This window comes from Nerophis ophidion, linkage group LG05, assembly GCF_033978795.1.
Source record: "Nerophis ophidion isolate RoL-2023_Sa linkage group LG05, RoL_Noph_v1.0, whole genome shotgun sequence".
NCBI lineage: Eukaryota > Metazoa > Chordata > Actinopteri > Syngnathiformes > Syngnathidae > Nerophis > Nerophis ophidion.
In genome coordinates, this window is record NC_084615.1 from 69202773 (window position 1) to 69223544 (window position 20772).

General features: G+C 41.8%; 1 protein-coding gene across 3 annotated transcripts in view; it reads left to right on the forward strand.

Moving 5' to 3' along the window:
- The first annotated feature begins 236 nt into the window (after positions 1 to 236).
- Positions 237 to 20772, forward strand: part of LOC133553558 (cytoplasmic polyadenylation element-binding protein 4-like) — a 30046-nt gene continuing 9510 nt past the window's right edge. Inside the window, exons 1-11 of one of the 3 annotated variants that reach the window (XM_061901897.1) lie at positions 237 to 389; positions 3960 to 5070; positions 5139 to 5237; positions 5763 to 5853; positions 15318 to 15368; positions 15535 to 15558; positions 15742 to 15918; positions 16886 to 16975; positions 17066 to 17184; positions 20214 to 20328; positions 20414 to 20595. In XM_061901897.1, coding sequence (XP_061757881.1) covers positions 4015 to 5070; positions 5139 to 5237; positions 5763 to 5853; positions 15318 to 15368; positions 15535 to 15558; positions 15742 to 15918; positions 16886 to 16975; positions 17066 to 17184; positions 20214 to 20328; positions 20414 to 20595 — 2004 coding nt within the window. In that variant the 5' untranslated portion in view covers positions 237 to 389; positions 3960 to 4014. Of the gene's footprint in view, positions 390 to 565; positions 790 to 3959; positions 5071 to 5138; positions 5238 to 5762; positions 5854 to 15317; positions 15369 to 15534; positions 15559 to 15741; positions 15919 to 16885; positions 16976 to 17065; positions 17185 to 20213; positions 20329 to 20413; positions 20596 to 20772 lie in introns of those variants that run through there. The other 2 variants (XM_061901898.1, XM_061901899.1) reach the window with 2 other exon arrangements.

The window sequence follows — 20772 nt, forward strand, 5'->3', positions numbered from 1 at the left end:
CAAAGGCTAAATGAAAAAAATAAAAACATATCATTGCAGTTCACCACCAACTCCTCCCATTCATTTCAATGCAGCCTTATTTGGGAGGAGAACATGTGCCATTCATTGAATAAAGGCGTATAATGGGCGCGGCTACACATTTATTATCCAATCAAACGGAAGATGGAAGCACGGCTGGGCGGGACTTAAGTGGAAATCCTAACACACATTGGCGGCGTGCTGCTACTGGGGGCGGGGCTTATAGTCGGAAGTGTCCGCCGACTGGCTCAGCTGTCATCTAGATGAAAGAAGAGAAACCATTAACACCGGCCGTCTGGGAAATGCAGAAAAGGGAAAAACGCTGAAATATGGCGACATCAAAACGATAAGGTCATGACGCCGAACTGAAGGTAGCTAGGCCGAACACACTCGCCGGCGAACTGCGGTTGTCAGCGCGTCGGGGTTGGGTTGCGTTTGATGGCTCGGCGGTACGTGACATTGAACATACGAGGTCGTTTAAAGAGCCAAGCTCCATTTCCAACTTGTCACCCCCTCTCTGGAAATTTCCAGCGGGCTGCCGTCCATATAATGCTGTGGTGAATATTGCCTTCCTCTCCGCCCGAAGACGTTTAATATGCTTTGCCAGCTGCTTGGGCGAAAATATGCTAACGTTCCTGCGTCCCGTATGCTAGCTTAGCGGCTCCGGGGAAGGGAAGCACTCCTAAGGTTCGGAAACAGCCCGGAGACGTCGTCAGCATGTTTAAACGCTTACGCCCGAGGAGGTGATTGCTTAGGAAGGAGGAATACTCGGTGTCCAGGCCGCCCCCCCCCCCCCCCCCCCAACTGGGGCAAGTGCGTCTTTTTTTTTTTTTTTTTTTTAAATATACTGTCTTGTCTCCATGATGAAAGAGACACACGAACGGTGGTGGAGTCGCTGTTAGCTCGCTGCTAGCTGCGCCACGACCTTTGCAGACGTCAAAGTCTCGTAGGCACAATACCAATGTGAGCAATTTGTACAATGCGCAATCTGTTTGCAAATTGCTTCCAGCTATATATTTAAATCATGTGTGGTGCACATTTTGCCAATCAATGGGCGCAAATACATGTTTTTGGTGTCAAAATAATTTATTAAATACTGCACGGTGCGTCTGCCTCACAATACGAAGGTCCTGCAGTCCTGGGTTCAATCCCAGGCTCGGGATCTTTCTGTGTGGAGTTTGCATGTTCTCCCCGTGACTGCGTGGGTTCCGGCTTCCTCCCACTTCCAAAGACAGGCACCTGGGGATTTGTTGATTGGCAACACTAAAGTGGCCCTAGTGTGTGAATGTGAGTGTGAATGTTGTCTGTCTACCTGTGTTGGCCCTGCGATGAGATGGTGACTTGTCCAGGGTGTACGGCGCCTTCCGCCCGATTGTAGCTAAGATAGGCGCCAGCGCCCCCCGCAACTGCAAAAGGGAATAAGCAGTAGAAAATGGACTTAAGTATCCATCCATCCATTTCTACCGCTTATTCCCTTCTGGTGTTGCAGGGGGCGCTGGCGCCTATCTCAGCTACAATCGGGCGGAAGGCGGGGTACACCCTGGAAAAGTCGCAACCTCATCGCAGGGCCAACACAGATAGACAGACAACATTTACACTCACATTCACACACGAGGGGCCAATCTGGTGTTGCCAATCAATCTATCCCCAGTTGCATGTCTTTGGAAGTGGGAGGAAGCCGGATTACCCGGAGGGAACCCGCACATTCACGGGGAGAACATGCAAACTCCACACAGAAAGATCCCGAGCCTAGGATTGAACCCAGGACGGCAGGACCTTAGTATTGCGAGGCAGATGCACTAACCCCTCTTCCGCCGTGAAGCCCGGACTTAAGTAAATCTATTAATTTGTAGTTGGGACAATATAACTTGAGTATTGCCCTCAAATCAGTCCAACCCTAACCCTAACCACTATACGGTGTACATCCAGGACTAAACAACTGACTAAACTACTACCACAACTTGGTTTACTATTTATAAAAAATAATAATGTAGGGTTACTGACTAAACCATCCACAAAATCTTGTCTTAAATCTCGTCTTGCTATATGCAAATTGCTTGCGCACAATGGAAATGATGTATAATTTGCAAAGTGCGCGAGTTTGGTGAAATGCTCAAGTGTTGTAGGCACGATACCAATGTATAATGCGCAATCTTTTTGCAAATTGCTTCCAGCTATATATTTGAATAATGTGTGGTGCACATTTTTGCAAATCAATGGACGCAAATACATGTTTTTGGTGTCAAAATAATTTATTAACTACCTATGTAAATCTATTCATTTGTAGTCGGGACAATATAACTGAGTCCATCCGTCCATCCATCTTCTTCCGCTTATCCGAGGTCGGGTCGCGAGGGCAGCAACCTAAGCAGGGAAGCCCGGACTTCCCTCTCCCCAGCCACTTCGTCTAGCTCTCCCCGGGGGATCCCGAGGCGTTCCCAGGCCAGCCGGGAGACATAGTCTTCCCAACGTGTCCTGGGTCTTCCCCGTGGCCTCCTACCGTTTGGACATGCCCTAAACACCTCCCTAGGGAGGCGTTCAGGTGGCATCCTGACCAGATGCCCGAACCACCTCATCTGGCTCCTCTCGATGTGGAGGAGCAGCGGCTTTACTTTGAGTTCCTCTCGGATGACAGAGCTTCTTACCCTCTCTCTAAGGGAGAGCGCCGCCACCCACAGTATGGTTTTCGTCCTGGTCGTGGAACTATGGACCAGCTCTATACTCTCGGCAGGGTTCTTGAGGGTGCATGGGAGTTTGCCAGACCAGTCTACATGTGCTTTGTGGACTTGGAGAAGGCATACGACCGTGTCCATCTGGAAGTCCTGTGGAGAGTGCTCAGAGAGTATAGGGTATCGGACTGTCTTATTGTGGCGGTCCGCTCCCTGTACGATCAGTGTCAGAGCTTGGTCCGCATTGCCGGCAGTAAGTTGGACACGTTTCCAGTGAGGGTTGGACTCCGCCAAGGCTGCCCTTTGTCACCGATTCTGTTCATAACTTATATGGACAGAATTTCTAGGCGCAGTCAAGACGTTGAGGGTTTCCGGTTTGGTGGCCGTGGGATTAGGTCTCTGCTTTCTGCAGATGTGGTCCTGATGGCTTCATCTGGTCGGGATCTTCAGCTCTCACTGGATCGGTTCGCAGCCGAGTGTGAAGCGACCGGAATGAGAATCAGCACCTCCAAGTCCGAGTGCATGGTTCGCTTCCGGAAAAGGGTGGAGTGCCATCTCCGGGTTGGGGAGGAGACCCTGCCCCAAGTGGAGGAGTTCAAGTACCTAGGAGTCTTGTTCACGAGTGGGGGAAGAGTAAATCGTGAGATCGACAGGCAGATCGGTGCGGCGTCTTCAGTAATGCTGACGTTGTACCGATCCGTTGTGGTGAAGAAGGAGCTGAGCCGGAAAGCAAAGCTCTCAATTTACCAGTCGATCTACGTTCCGATCCTCACGTTTGGTCATGAGCTTTGGGTCATGACCGAAAGGATAAGATCACGGGTACAAGCGGCCGAAATATTATTGAGTATTGCCCTCAAATCAGTCCAACCCAAACCCTAACCACTATACAGTGTACATTCACGACTAAACAACTGACTAAACTACTACCACAACTTGGTTTACTATTTATAAAAAATAATAATGGAGGGTCACTGACTAAACCATCCACAAAATCTTGTCTTAAATCTTGTCTTGTGATATGCAAATTGCTTGCGCACAATGGAAATGACGTATAATTTGCAAAGTGCGCGAGATTGGTGAAATGCTTACAACAAAAGCAGGCTGTTAGCTTTTTGCTGTTTCACTAGGGTGTTTTCCCCCCTGCTGGCGTACTGCGCCTCCATTAGCTTGGCGAGAGAATTATTTGCATTTCTTGCATTAACGTTCCTGACATGGTGCAACACTGGCACGGTTTTCAACGTGTCAACCTATTTCTCTCTCTCTCTATTTCAGCATAAAGAAGTCGGTGCAAGCCAAAAGTGAAGCAAAGATATACTGGGTGTCCTAAATGGGGGATTACGGGTTTGGAGTTCTGGTGAAGAGCAGCAGTGGTAACAAGTCTGTGTTTCCTGTAAGAATCCCTCCTCACCTTCAACCCCAGCACCCCCACCACCCCGCCAACCCCCCCAGTCCCCCCTCCTTCATCAACACCTGCTCCACCAATGGGGGCAGTGCTTGGCTGTTCCCCGCCGTAGCCCAACACGGTAACATGCAAGATGAGATCCTGGAGTCGGACAAGTCCAAGGCTCTAGACCTCCAGGAGATGCAGGAGAAGTCTCAGGTCCAGGTCCAGCCTCAGGCCCTCTCTCCGGGCCAACAGGAGGCTGGCGCAACCTTGGGGGAGCTTGAGGGAGCTCTGCCTGATGACGGCTTGATGGAGAAAGGTTCTTTGGAAAGCAGTGGCGGGAAGGAGAAGCTAAGGATGGAGTCTCCAGTGCTTAGTGGCTTCGACTACCAGGACACCCTGGGGATGGGTACAGGCTGCACACAATCCACCTCCTCCTCCCTGACCAGCTTCAACAACTGGTCACCTGCTGTTCCATCCACCCATTCCCCAGTAGTCGGTGATGACGTTGGGGGATTCTTTGGCCCTGCCGGCACCAACGGCAACGCACCGCCTCTGCTGTTTCAGAGCTTCTCCCACCACACCGGGCCTGGCTTTAGCGCGGGAGGAAATTTCTCCCCACAGATCGGACCGGTCGCCCAGCACCACCCTCCCACGCCCCACCCCCAGTCCTATCACCCCCACGGCCAGGGAGTGCCACCGCAGCACCGGCGCTCCCCAGCTAGCCCTCACCCGCCTCAGTCCTCCTTCCCTCCGCACGCTCATCGCACAGGAGCCTTCCCCCAGTTGCCCCACCTCACACCTGCCCAGAGCAAGCACCCTTCACCGTGGGGAAGCTACCAGAGCCCCTCCACACCCACATCCACTACCTGGAGCCCTGGGGGATATGGAGGCTGGGGAGGCACACATGGAGTTAGGGAGTACCGTCGTGGGGTTGGGGGAGGAATGACTGGCCTTAACTCCATCTCCCCGCTGAAAAAGTCATTCCCCAACAATCAGGTACAAGTGTGATAATTTACTTAAACACATTTTTATGTATGTTAAATTTCTTCTCAATTGGTCCCAAGGTTCCTTCCCAGAAGTTTCCCCGAAATAGCTCTGGCTTCAATCACAAGGGCTGGGTGGAGGATACAGTGAGCCGCAGTGATAGTGTCTACCCTTTCCAGGTGAAGGCAATGGTGGAGTTTCATTCATTTGCAGTATGTTCAACGTTTTGTGCACTATGGTCCCTGCAGATAATATATGATCCGTATGTTGTATAATGCTAATCTTTTTGGTGTGTCAAATGCAACAAATGAGCCATTGATCAAAGCTGGATATATGCCACGGTCATATGTAATTCCTTAGGTTGCAGGAGCTTGTCTCTTCCCAGACTTGCTACTGCCCTCATTTTAGAGGTCTTGTGTGCTAGTATACTGATGGGTCTGTGTGCTTTGAAGCTTTCTGGATGGGATTCCATTTCAAAATCATACATTTTGATTTCTGTGTTGGGGTATTTATTCATGATGATGGTGTCCGGACCCTCATTAGTAACAATGCATCTTGTTTGCTATCATTAAGTATGTATGAGGTCAAAGACACTGTTTTCTATCTGCATGGTGCTTATTTGTCAGAGCTGCTGTCGGTGCCTCAGATGGCGATGTAAAGCTGCAAGGAGGCTAATTGTTTTTTTTCCCATTTTTTTCGAGCAGGAGAGAACCCGCTCCTTTGATGGTTTCAACATGCACTCTCTGGAGAACTCCCTGATTGACATTATGAGGGCTGAACAGGATTCATTGAAAGGTTAGTTTCCACACAAAGAAAATTGTGGACGAGATCTCATCGTTGGCTGTAATTATATAGCCTTATTTGACCATCATGAGAAAAGTGTTAACTTTTTTTTTACATCGCACTGTGGTTTTGAGGCAACGTTAGCACTTTGTCGCACGTTAACACGTGTGTCTGTACTGTTCTTCATGTTGTCTTAAAGTTATACAAAATTTTAGACGTGTTTACATCGTTGGCATGTTACTTAAATTACAATTGTAAGGTAGGTGTGTTTTTTTTATTCCAAAAAAAGGATTTCTTTGTCCCTCTTTTTGGCACTAATTCTTCTTTTAGTTTTGTTGGTTTAGCTTCCATTGTGCTTTCAATAGTAGCAGACTGCCACATTGTTGACATCTATAATGTGCTGGCTATTGCTGTAAAGTTACTTCAAGCGACGTAAAAATGCACCCACATTAGCTGCAGCTCAGATATTAAAATTACACTATAAATAATAGAGAATTGTATTGTACGATAGACGTTTTTATGTTTTAATTTATTACTAAATATTGCACAGCACTACTTAGGTGGTTAATGCAGATGGATAGAAATTGCTATTGTGCACATTTAGTAAGTCACATTTTCTCATATGGTAACTGTTTTTTTAAAGAGGCAACTTTTACAGGGTTGCGCAGAGCGCTACCTTTACAAAGTGTTAAGCATTATATCCCAGCCATTTACAGCTTTTAGGACGTAGTGACGTACAATACGTATGTATGTAACATAGGGCTGGGCGATATATCGATATAAACGATATATCGCGGGTTTGTCTCTGTGCGATATAGAAAATGATTATATCGTAATATTCGAGTATACGTTCTCACGCAGTTGCTTTTTGCTGAAGGCATTTCACTACAGGCGTTTTTCACTCCTTCTCGTCTCGCCTTCTCACAGAGACGTAAAACAAGCCCGCCTTCTTACATGCGGTCACATACTGTCGCGCGTGTAGCGTCATACGCTCTCGCCTAGCAGAGAGGTAGCAGCATGGCTAACGTTAGCTGAGGCAGGTGGCGCAAGCAGAGCGAAGCGGAGCGACATTACAAGAGAGAGAAGGTGTGAAACTGATCACAAATGGAGGAAGAACAATTAATGCCCCAAAAACAGCAGGGGGTCCATCATCTGGCGGGGGTTTGACTTCAAGCGGGTAGATATTCACCAGACAACAGCAATATGCAAAGTATGCAGCAGAAGTGTTAGTACAAAAAGGTAGCAGCACTACTAATTTGTTCTTTCATTTAAAAAGTCACCCGCGAGAGAATGAAGAGTATTTAATAAATACAGTTTTGGTCAATTGACTTAGTTGTGATTTCCCTCTGTGCATGAAAGTTTAAAAGTAGCATATATTAATGCAGTATGAAGAAGAATATTTTAATATAGACACATCATACTGCTGTGATTATATGCATCAAATGTTCATTCTAGGCTAAGGAAAAATATTGCGATATGGCATAAAAATATGGAGGTATTAATAAAAGCCAATATCGCCCAGCCCTAATGTAACACGTGCATGCGCACTAGCCTTGTTTGTTGTATGCTTAATGTAACGATTTGAATCGCTAACATTAGCCTATACATTCAATGATAGGTATCATAACAACATCATGATTGCAAATTGTTAGTTGCTTCCCTTGGACTGCTTTTGTTGTGGAGAAGCGCTCCTTGCTTGTACGTGTTGAAGAGACAGGATGAGTGACAAGCCTGCAAGCCAAATAAATTCCTTAGGCCGCCAAGCAATTTGTGAAAAATATAAACATTTAAAAACGATATGTTCTGCTTAACCATTAATCGTAAAATAAGCTAGTGTTTACTTATATTTTTGGTTTGAAAAATGTACCTGTGAGAAAGTTGCAAAGAGCCCCTTTTAAAAGGGAACTGCACTCTTTGGGGAGGCATTTTGCCTATCGTTCACATTCATTGTGTAAGACATGAAGACAGACTTTTTTTTTTTCATGCATTCGAAATAGTAAATGAATGTGATCATAAGTTTGTTTACAGTGGAGCCTTAGGGAGCTGCTCGTTGCAAAGAGCCCCTTTTAAAAGGGAACTGCACTGTTTGGGGGGGAATTTTGCCTATCGTTCACATTCATTGTGTAAGACATGAAGAAGGACATTTTTTTTTTTATGCATTCGAAATAGTAAATAAATGTGATCATAAGTTTGTTTACAGTGGAGCCTTAGGGAGCTGTTCGTTGCAAAGAGCCCCTTTTAAAAGGGAACTGCACTGTTTGGGGGGGAATTTTGCCTATCGTTCACATTCATTGTGTAAGACATGAAGAAGGACATTTTTTTTTTTATGCATTCGAAATAGTAAATAAATGTGATCATAAGTTTGTTTACAGTGGAGCCTTAGGGAACTGCTCTTTTTTGGCTTTATAAAGCACATCAAAAACATCTAAACACCACCATAAAGGTTTATATACATGATGTAAGTATATATGTAATGTAGTAACAGGCACATTTATAATAATATTTAATATTAACATATTTTGCTAATTTTAAGCCTACGTCCATCCATCCATCTTTTTCCCCTTATCAGAGGTTGGGTCGCGGGGGCAGCAGCCTAAGCAGGGAAGCCCAGACTTCCCTCTCCCCAGCCACTTGGTCCAGCTCTTCCCGGGGGATCCCGAAGCGTTCCCAGGCCAGTCGGGAGACATAGTCTTCCCAACATGTCTTGGGTCTTCCCCTTGGCCTCCTACCAGTTGGATATGGCCTAAACACCTCCGTAGGGAGGCGTTCGGGTGCCTTCCTGACCAGTTGCCCGAACCACCTCATCTGGCTCCTCCCGATGTGGAGGAGCAGGGACGTTACTTTGAGCTCCCCCTGGATGGCAGAACTTCTCACCCTATCTCTAAGGGAGAGCCCCGCCACCCGGCGGAGGAAACTCATTTCGGCCGCTTGTACCCGTGATCTTGTCCTTTCGGTCATAACCCAAAGCTATTGACCATAGGTCTCCCGTCCAAAGGCAAAACCCAGTAACTCAATTTTGGTCAAAACTGAGCTGATAATAATTTTGGAGTTCCTAGGTGATATGCTTTACATTAGTATATGCGATATTGTAATTTGTTCCGTAAGTAAGCTGTTACGCGCATGGCAGGACCTAGCAACTACCACATAACCGCGTAGATACAACAGAAAAACCTAGTATCTCAAGGGACCAATCGGAGCTTCTTTGTCAGTCGCCTTATTGTCTTTAATGAGACATTTGCACGAATGGGGGCCGACGGTCAACCTGATTATGTGATATTATGGCACGAGGGGATATTTGGAAGATTGGCCCAGGACGTTGCAAGCACTTTCATTAAATGTATTGTTCTTGATTCTTCCCCTTGCATACTCTTTTGGGCAGATAACTGTGGAGGTCAAAATAAAAACTAGACGGTGTACACGGCTCTTGCCCAATGTGCAAGCGCAGAATGGGGCCCACCCGAGATTGTGATAAAATATCTAGAGAAAGGGCACACGTTCATGAGAGCAGATTCAATCCATGGCTCAATCGCCAAGAAAATGAAAGCTCAAGAAAACATCTATACGTTTGATGACTTTGTAGATCTTTGTAAGACAGCATCAAGATAGATTGGTTTTCTCAAAATCAGCTAGAAGTGAGTTACTATGTTTTGCCTTTGAACGGGAGAGGTGAGGATGGGAACGTAGATCGACCGGTAAATTGAGCCTACGTGGCGCATTAATTTCAAAATTATCACAACGTCCACTTCTTTTCAGCATCACTTATTACTGACTGTTGGGATGTTCATATATTCCCATTTAAATGAAGAATGAGTCATAGTCCTCATGAAGAAAAGAGGGGTGAAAAAACCCAAGTATCTTTTTGTCGTTCTCGCCCTATTCTGGTCTAAATTGGCTGTCAAAGTGTACCAGCTTGTCAAAATACGCCCTCATCCTTCTAATTATCTAGGTGAGAGTAATTATTTATGATTTACAACAAAGTTTGATGATTAGGGAAACAAAAAAGTAGCTGATCAGTCAATGATGTCAACATTGGCACTAAAGTTGGTGATCAAGGTGCCGCTATAAATAGGTTGTCTACGGTAGCACTTATAATAACAATATTCCTAATACTCGGTTAATATTCAAGTCACAAAATGTAAATGGAGTATTGTTTGCGCTTCTTGGATGGTTTTTACTGGGTTTATGGACGGAAAAGAGGACCCCCCCCCATTGCCTCCACTGTAAGCAGACTTTTATTTACGTTTATTTACAAGTTAGACTGTTTAAAAAAAAAAAAACATCCCTCATCATGTCTTTTCATAATTATTGTGCCTAAGGTTATGCTGCACAGGAAATTTCTTTACAACGTTCAAATAGCAGCTGTTGCCACACTTATGTTAATCTCTGATCCAGCAGGTGGTGCTTTGGTTAAAATCTATATTTTTCAATTAATGGGGTCACAGTTATTCCAGGGAAAGGTGCTTTTATGTTTGAAAAGGAAGACACTGGTTGGGATACCTAACTTGGCCGATAACTATATGAACAAATAATTGTAGATGCTTCCTTTAACACCACTAAATGCCATATTTGGGATCTTGTGATAGAGTTTATTAAATGATAAATGGGTTGTACTTGTATAGCGCTTTTCTACCTTCAAGGTAGTCAAAGCGCTTTGACATTACTTCCACATTTACCCATTCACACACACATTCACACACTGATGGAGGGAGCTGCCATGCAAGGCGCCAACCAGCACCCATCAGGAGCAAGGGTGAAGTGTCTTGCTCAGGACACAACGGACGTGACGAGGTTGGTACTAGGTGGGAATTGAACCAGGGACCCTCGGGTTGCGCACGGCCACTCTTCCACTGCGCCACGCCGTCCCTTTTATTAGGATCGGAAAACTAATCTTAACCCATCTCAGTAGCTTGTGAGACATTTTGTGCTTGTGGCAGACGGGAAAGTCCACATCCATAACCTCCAATGAAGAAATAGCTTTCAAGAAAAATGTTTGTTCAGACTTAAGACGAAACTTTGCCATAGCACATGTTATAGTTATTTTTGAAGATGTCTTAAAACCTGACTGAACATGTTCCCTTGTTTGTTTGTTTTTTCCAGTTGTCACCCTTTCTTATACAAACTCATGCACAATTGCATTATTTATGCAAAACCTACATAACCATTGTCCTTGAAGATTTAGTTGCTTACGTGAATGACAAGAACACAATCTTTACATTTTGGCAATGAGGAAAAACATTTTTTTATATATTTAAAGGGGACCTATGATGATTCTAATCCACATTTAAAACACTTTCTTGTGGTGTAGATCATACGTATCGGATATGCTTTGGTGTGATATTTTGCTCCACGGTTACTTTTACAACCCACTCTCTATATATGTCTGCAAAATGTAGGTTTTTGGAGGTGTTCCCAGATGGCAAATGAAACCACACCCCACCATATCCAAAATTATCATCATTTGTCTTTTGAAAATGTACACTTGATTCATAATATATCTTAAAATTGTCATTGCTATTTTTCTCCTGACACGGTCGAAAATAAACCTCATAAACATTATATAGAGTCACCCAGTCACAACATATGGTACACATGCACAGTCTCCAATCAATAGACCTGCATAAAAGAGCTGCTTTTATTAGCATTTATGTCAGTGCGTGGTGCATGTCAGTGTTATAATGCACATGCCAAGATTAGATGAAAATTAAATTCTTACCTTCTCTGGTTTCCTCAGACCAAGTTGTAATGCAACCACATTTTTCTGTCGATGTTCCGCAGATAATCCAATGTCGTAGTGGCCCAGATGTTGTGAACAAAAAAAGACAGAAGTATTGTGTAGTATTTATTTTATAGACATAAAGCAGGCGCGAGTGCATGAAACGATAAGGAATATATGGACTTTCCGGCGGCAGCAGTCTGCAGTGCTGTTGGCGAAGCAGAGGGGAAAGAGGAGGCTTTTTGACCCAATTTGTCCAAGCATGACCAAATAAGTATGTCTGTCAATCACTGACGGCACCTATTTTTCACTGATAAAAAAACAAAAAAACCCACTGTCAAAGGCCTCTAAAACTGTTTGCAACCTCACGCCCAAATGCATAGACCTTATGATTTGTCTTTTGGCATTGTCTAACACAAGTATCCATTACTGTAACAACATTTATGAGTCTGAAAAGATTAAATTCTTCTTAGGTCCCCTTTGTCATAATGGACCTCTTGCTCTACTGAGAATGCAAATGATAGAATCCTCAACATTGAATTCAAAAGTTATTCAGAAACCGATTAGTTTCCTGCGAACTGACAATTTTAAAATATGATTTTCTGCAATGTATTCACTTTTTTATATTTTATTAAGACATTGTTTAATTTCTTTTATTTACAGTGAAAACATATCCTGTGTGTACAGGTGATACTCAAACAATTGGAATTTTTTGCAAAAGTCCCTTCATATCAGTAATTCAACTTCAAATGTGAGACTAATATGTGATTATAAATTCATCAGATGCAATATTGATGATCATGTTTTTTTTTGAAAACCCCAAGTTTTCTGAGATTTTTAAATTGAGGTTTTCTTAATCAACACGATTCTATCAAAAGAAGGCTTGAAATATCTCGAGTTGCATGTTATTAGCCTAGGTCAAATATACATTTTGCAAGAATAGACAAACCTTTGCATAATATTAAACATTTTAGAGTTTCACCTGTATCTCATATTGCACCAGGGCTGCACAAGAACTTTTGTCCATGTGTACTTTTACAAAACCCGTTTCCATATGAGTTGGGAAATTGTGTTAGATGTAAATATAAACAGAAAACAATGATTTGCAAATCATTTTAACCCATATTCAATTGAATTAACTACAAAGACAAAATATTTGATGTTCAAACTCATAAACTTTATTCTTTTTTTGCAAATAATTAATTTAAAATTTCATGGCTGCAACACGTGCCAAAGTAGTTGGGAAAGGGCATGTTCACCACTGTGTTACGTCACCTTTTCTTTTAAAAACACTAAAACGTTTGGGAAATGAGGAAACTAATTGTTGAAGCTTTGAAAGTGAAATTCTTTCCCATTCTTTTTTTATGTAGAGCTTCTGTCCTTCAACAGTCCGGGGTCTTAATAATAGGGCTTTTTTTAATACCGCGATATGTTTAGGTCATATCGCGATATACGATATATTTCTCGGTATTTTGCCTTAGCCTTGAATGAACACTGGATACATATAATCACAGCAGTTTGGTGATTCTGTGTGTCTACATTAAAACATTCTTGTTCATACTGCACTAATATATGCTACTTTTAAACTTTCATGCAGAGAAGGAAATCACAACTAAGTCAATTTACCAACACTGTATTTATTAAAGTTATTAGCAGGTGACTTTTCAAATGATGCTACATATTAGCAGTAATGCTACTTTTGGTAGCAATGCTTGTGCCCCACACAAGACAAATTAAAGTTGTCTATTTGACATATTCCCACTTGAAGCTGAACCACCGCCAGACGATGGACCCCGTGTGGTTTTTTTGGGAATTAATCCTTCCTTCGTTACGAGATTCGCGCCTTCTTTCTCTCGCAACAACCCGCTAGCATCACAGCTAACGTTAACCACGCCGCTACCTCTCTGCTGGGCGAGGGCATATACGTATGTGACGTATGACGTGACAGTATGTGACATATGTAAGAATGTGCGCCTGCTTGTTTGTGAGAAGGAGACACAGGAAAGAGCAGAGAGCCTGTAGTGTAATGCCTGCAGCTAAAAACAACTACGTGAGAACGTCTACTCGAATATTATGATATAGTCATTTTCTATATCGCACAGAGACAAACCCGCGATATATCGATATATCGCCCAGCCCTACTTCCTAATGCGCAGCACATTTTCGATGGGAGACAGGTGTGGACTGCAGGCAGGCCAGGAAAGTACCCGCACTCATTTTTTTCTGAAGCCACGCTGTTGTAACACCTGCTGAATGTGGTTTAGCATTGTCTTGCTGAAATAAGCAGGGGTGTCCATGAAAAGGACGGCGCTTAGATGGCAGCAAATGTTGTTCCAAAACCTGGATTTACCTTTCCACATTAATGGTGCCTTCACAGTTGTGTAAGTTACCCATGCCTTGGGCACTAATGCACCCCCATACCATCACAGATGCTGGCTTTTGAACTTTGCGTCGATAACAGTTTGGATGGTTCGCTTCCCCTTTGGTCCGGATGACACAATGTCGAATACATGTATTTCCAAAAACAATTGGAAATGTGGACTCGTCAGACCACAGAACACTTTTCCACTTTGCATCAGTCCATCTTAGATGATCTCGAGCCCAGAGAAGCCGGTGGCGTTTCTGGATGTTGTTGATAAATGGCTATCGCTTTGCATAGTAGAGCTTTAACATGCATTTACAGATGTAGCGAAGAAATGTATTTAGTGACAGTGGTTTTCTGAAGTGTTCCTGAGCCCATGTGGTGATATCTTTTTAGAGATTGATGTCGGTTTTTGATACACTGCCGTCTGAGGGATCGAAGGTCACGGTCATTTAATGTTGGTTTCAGGCCTTGCCGCTTACGTGGAGTGATTTCTCCAGATTTTCTGAACCTTTTGATGATATTATGGATTGTAGATGTTGAAATCCCAATTTTCTTTGCAATTGCACTTTGAGAAATTTTGTTCTTTAACTGTTTGACTATTTGCTCACACAGTTGTGGACAAAGAGGTACCTTGCCCCATCCTTTCTTGTGAAAGACTGAGTATTTTTTGGGAAGCTGCTTTTATACCCAATCATGGCACCCACCTGTTCCCAATTACGCTGCACACCTGTGGGATGTTCCAAAATAAGTGTTTGATAAGCATTCCTCAACTTTATCAGTATTTATTGCCACCTTTCCCAACTTCTTTGTCACGTGTTGCTGGCTTCAAATTCTAAAGTTAATGATTATTTGCAAAAAAAAAATGTTTATCAATTCGAACATCAAATATGTTGTCTTTGTAGCATATTCAACTGAATATGGGTTGAAAAGGATTTGCAAATCACGAATTCCGTTTATATTTACATCCAACACAATTTCCTAACTCATATGGAAACGGGGTTTGTAGAATAATATAAGCCTCGTTATAATCCTAGCAGACACTGCTGATTGCAAAAGCTAATGTTCATCCCAATACAGTTCGAAAAACTAATTAAAATGTAAAATTTTTAAATTTTTGTCAAACAAGAACCATTTGACCTTGTTTACGAATTATTAAGTTGACTACAGAGTTCTTTATAGTTTGGCATAATATTTTTATCATTAATATGACTGAAAGTCCTCTGTAATTATGAAAATGAGTGCATATTTTGCACGTCTGTCCTGATGTGAAAAAAACTGAAATTAAATGCTATTTTAATGATTACCAAATTAAGTTTTTTCATCTTTGACAGAAATTAGGTAATTTTAGTTCATGAATTTATGGTCTGAAGTCTCTTCCTGTTTTTTCATTCACTGTAGGACGCTTCAATTTCTCTCACCAGGGTGGAGACGGGCCTCTGCCGATAAATGGTATGTCAATTACATGTGCTGAAACACAATGGAAATTGAGTCTTGACACGAGTGGAAGAAGTTCCTTGTTCCTTTTTAGTTGCAGCCTCCATTTATGCATTTCTTTGTAAAAGTGACCGTTTGCCTTGGAGGCAATTTTAAGGTTTTTGTGTTGTTTTACATGCAGCGAGAAGTTATGGCAGAAGACGAGGTAATGCTTGTCGTTACATTTTTCAAAATAGTTGAGTCTTATTTAATTTTGTACAAGAAAAAAAGACCACTTTAACAATCACTTATGAGATGATTTAATGTCTTTCTTCAATGTTCTTCAAGGATTTAAGTCTGTGAGAATATACAGTATCTGATATATCTGAGTGTTTTTTTTCCTGGTCAGGTCATTCCTCTCTGTTTCCCATGGAGGATGAGCGCTCTTTTGGAGATGACGAGACTGTAGACCAGACCCTTGGTGGCCTTGGCTCAGCGCACTGTTTCCCTCACCTCAACGGAGAACGCATAGAGCGTTATTCTCGCAAAGTGTTTGTCGGAGGACTGCCTCCAGACATAGACGAAGGTACACACAATGACGTGGAATTTGTGGAATTGGCCATGAGGCATTCACAATAAGTGAGTACAACATGAAAAGTAAAGCAAATATGTTTAGAATTGCAAACAAGCTTCGGTTGCTGTTTTCTGTCCTTTTCATTTGTCACAAGACGAGTTTGAGAGGGAGAGGGGAACACAGCAGCTGGTTGGGAAGCGCGATACGTACTTTTATTTTAGAGTATCCAAAATTCTGCGCCTGATTTGTCGCTGCTCACCCTTTCTATAGATATCTAGAAGTCTTTGAATGCTCGCTAAAGGTTGCACCAAAGTCGGCAGCACAAATAATCTCTCCTGCGGCATTGTTTTATTCCCTAGCAGATCAAGTGTATTATAATGTGTTTATGAACGAGGACAAGCATGGCATTCAAAATGTATTTGTGTCGGCCGTCAGTTTTGCTAAACACGCTTTTTGCAGTGAACGTGAAAACTAAACGCAACAAATGACCTAAAATACAAGCTGTCAAGGAGTACTCCACAGTCATGACAAAGCAATCGAGCAAAATGAGTTTCGGGTGATTGGTGTGCTATTGTTGCCAGCGAACTGCTGCTGTATGGTCTCTTTAAAAGAAAGCAATGAGATAGTATTCCTTAAAAAGTTAAACTTGTTACAATGCAATTGTCTTACTTCCTGACAAATAATCCCATATCACTGTTGCATCAATGGATGGCATCTTGTAACAGGCTTATTTGTGGACTTTGAGATTAAATTAACAGTGCTGATAGCAACCAGACAGTATACTTTGTTTTACCTGCCAACAGAGCTTTGTTAATAAATTACAAAACTCTAATGGATTACAGTTAACAAACTAATTTATTTTTATTGCCATCCCTACTTGAGAGCAATTCAATGGATATGCTGGTGGCCCTTAATGAACACCAAGTGAGAAATTCAACACCATTTAGGAATTGACGATATCCTTACTTTTCTGTTACAGATGAAATCACTGCCAGTTTCCGTCGTTTTGGCCACTTGTTTGTCGACTGGCCTCATAAGGCTGAGAGCAAATCTTACTTCCCTCCAAAAGGTGAGTACTAACAGAAACTTAGTGTTTAGATTTTGGACCCAACAGCACAGCACTGTGATGCTCATTGCCCTTTTAATCCTAACTTTCAAGGATACGCCTTCCTGCTCTTTCAAGATGAGAGCTCTGTCCAGGCTCTGATCGATGCCTGCATTCAAGAAGATGGCAAGCTGTACCTCTGTGTATCCAGCCCTACCATCAAAGACAAGCCAGTAAGTGTGTTTAACCTCTGTTCCACCGCACAATAGCCCACTACTAATGCATTTCCATTGTGAAAACCAAGAACTCAAATTTAGGATTTGTATACTGAATATACTGTAACAAGGCTATTCAACTAAATAACGAAAAGGGCTGCAGTTTCAAGAGCCCAAGGGCTTAGGGACTGGAGATCAGAATTTGGATGTCAGGTTATATTCCTTTGAGACTGTTTACTTAATTGCAAAGTAAACACATGGGCTTTGTCATTGCACTGTCAACATTCATTATTCTGCCCTCACTACTCATTACCAGCGTGTGCAACTAGACAGATAGTTAACATGAATGAACAGAAGCTGCAGAAATTGTTAAGGATTGATGTTCCGTTATTTGAATTATTTTACTTCCTCAGTTTTATTTTGTTATACTTTTTCTTTCATTTAGCTTTGTAAGACTATAGACATAAAGATAAAATAAATATTACAAATGTATAATGTCAATGGTGTATTTTACATAAGTAAAATAGGTTCACTGTTAACACACTCACACAATAAACTACAGATGTTAACGCATATAGAAATTAAACATTATTTGTGGCTCAACACAAATAAACTTAAGGTCTATAGCTAGTGGTCAAATTTAGTATTTTTGCTCCCCAAAAAGTTACTCAGACAAAAAACAACACGACCAGAATTTATAAAGACATCACAAAGTCAGCAATTTCAATATAGAAACTCAATATATTTATGCACAATATCTACTTACAAAAATCTGACCAAGTCTTGTGATGAATCTTACAAGTGTGGATTTATACCGTTGCTGCTGGTCTGGAACAGTGTGTCCGCCGCTTTAAATATCCGACAGAAAACAATGACTCAAGCAGCTGCTTGGGGAAAAACATTCATACTTTGCTGTCAAGTCTGATTTTCGCAATTTATATAGATTTTTTTTTTTAGGGTCGATAATGTCATTTATTGAGTAGTCTTTTACTAGCTACACTGGCCCCGCTGCTTCATTGTGACAAATTTGCCTTACTGTTGCCCCCTGCGGGGTGGTGATAGTACTACACACATGAGCCACCCTAGTTTGGATGGTTTCATTATAACCTATTTGGTGTTTTTCAGTGGGTCAAATGAAAGGCTTTGGCGCACCGCCAGTTGAATAGCCCTGTATTATGTATATTATGATGTATACTAAATTACTTTTGTTAAATAAGGTCATCATGTATTGTATGTATTAAAAAATCAATAATAAACTAAGATTATTATCATTTAGTGATGGAGCAGGATATTATAGACTTGTGCTTCTTCTTGCTTCTTTTTCGGACACATGTTTCTTTTCTTTTTTTTCTTGTTTAAATTGTATAAATGGATAGTATTTTTGGTTGATGCGATCGAAATAAAGGATAAAGTGTAGTAGCCGGTACCATGTGGTACCAAGCATTAGACATAAGTCATACAGAGGTCTATATTAGGGATGTCCCGATCCAGGTTTTTGCACTTCCGATCCGAAACCGATATTGTTTTTGCACTTCTGATCCGATACCGACACTGGCTGATACTAGCCTATCCGAGCATGTATTAAAAATTTTATTATTATTATTATTATTATTTATTTATTTTTTATTTTTTTTTTTTTACAATTGTTTTTAACATGGCTGTGCAGCACTTTGGAAACGTTATTGTTGTTTAAATGTGCTATATAAATAAAGTGGATTGGATTGGATTGAAAGTTATTTAGCTTAATTAGTTGTCAGATTCATTTTGAAAAGGGTTTTAGTACTCTTGATAACAACTAGCCAGCTGAATTAGGTGGGTTTGAATAATACACAATGGTTGGTTTTCAAGAATAAACACAAAATAGAAAAAATTATACATGTCAAACAGAAATGGCATCATTAAACAGTTAAAAAGTGAACAGTATAAAGTGCAAATAATGCTGTAGACATTATTAAAAAAAAGCAAAACTCACAAACAACCTGAGTGGGATGAAATGTCTATAACTCAGCATCAATACTTGCTCTTGAACAAGTGTAAACTTAAAAAAAAAAATACAAAAAAACTATCAACACACTCCTTTCAAATGTTTGCCCCAGTCAGGGGGGGGCAAACAATTGAAGTCCAAGCATAATGGGGAAATTCTTTCTAACAAACACGAGCACTTCAAGATGCTCAGGTGTCAGCCTGCTCCTGTGTTCCTTAATGAGTGCTAAAAAGCCTCTCACTCTCAAAAGTCATTAAAATGTCTTACAACTTTACCACCACGCTTGACTTTATTGTGGCATGTTTTGCACTCCACTTCTTCATCTTTTTCATTTTGTAGGGTAAAATAATCCCACACAGCTGCCATTTTTACCGTAGCTTTTAATTCACACGGCCGTCTTAACAGTTAGAACACAGACCAATGGATGTGTTAAAGGTGTGCTGGAAAATGCGGAACGGTGCGTAGGGAGCAGCAGAAGAGTGGAATGTATTATTTAAATCGGTGCGTTGAAAAACACAGACCGGATTTTTTTTTTTTTTTAAACTGGATCTGGATCGGCATTTTCCAATGCCTTGCCGATACGCATTTTTTGGCAAATATCGGCGGCCGATCCGCTCCAAATATCGGATCGGGACAACCCTAGTCTATATACCTACAAATATTCGAAAAAAAGAGTAGTACTTAAGCATCCCATCTTGTTCAATCAGCTGGGCACATAACTAGCAGCAGGTTGATTTGTAAATACAACTATTTTTTGCTTTCTCACACACAGGTAGTCCTGTAAGTGTTGTATTTTAATGTTAGTCACAGTTAAGTAAAATTTGGTGTTCATGAGAGTTATGGGCTGCTGGCTGTAATGAGTCACCGGTCTGTTTATAAACTAGTAGTCAAATACCCGCGTCATACAGAAGACATAATGTGACTGCTAAACTGCTGTGGTTGCATGATTGTAGTTTAAATACTGATTAACAAACCATTTTGCAAAACTTGCTTTATTTTTGCCTTTTAAGTTGCTCTGTCATGTTCGTAAGTCTACAATATGTTTCATGTTTTTCTGTACCAGGTTCAAATTCGACCTTGGAACCTAAATGACAGTGATTTTGTCATGGACGGCTCCCAACCTTTGGATCCGAGAAAGACCATCTTTGTAGGAGGTGTCCCTCGTCCCCTACGTGCAGGTACGTTGTTGAAATGACCACCAAGTACATTCTATAATCATCATCATCGCACCACTTTAACCTGTATATACATTGTCGTTTCCAGCGGAACTGGCCATGATAATGGACCGTCTCTATGGCGGAGTGTGTTACGCTGGTATCGACACAGACCCTGAACTGAAATATCCAAAGGGGGCGGGGCGAGTGGCTTTCTCTAATCAGCAAAGCTATATTGCAGCCATTAGTGCCCGATTTGTTCAACTGCAGCATGGGGAGATTGATAAACGGGTGAGTTACTCTGTTTGCATTATCTTTAACAGTCACACGTAGCAGTCCAATTTCTCAATGGCTCATTTATTCATTTTAACATTAGCGGTGTAATGGTACATGTTTGGATTTTTTCGAACAATGTTTGGATTTCAAGCGAGGGACATCAAGTGTACATTTGGCGACGCAATACACTTT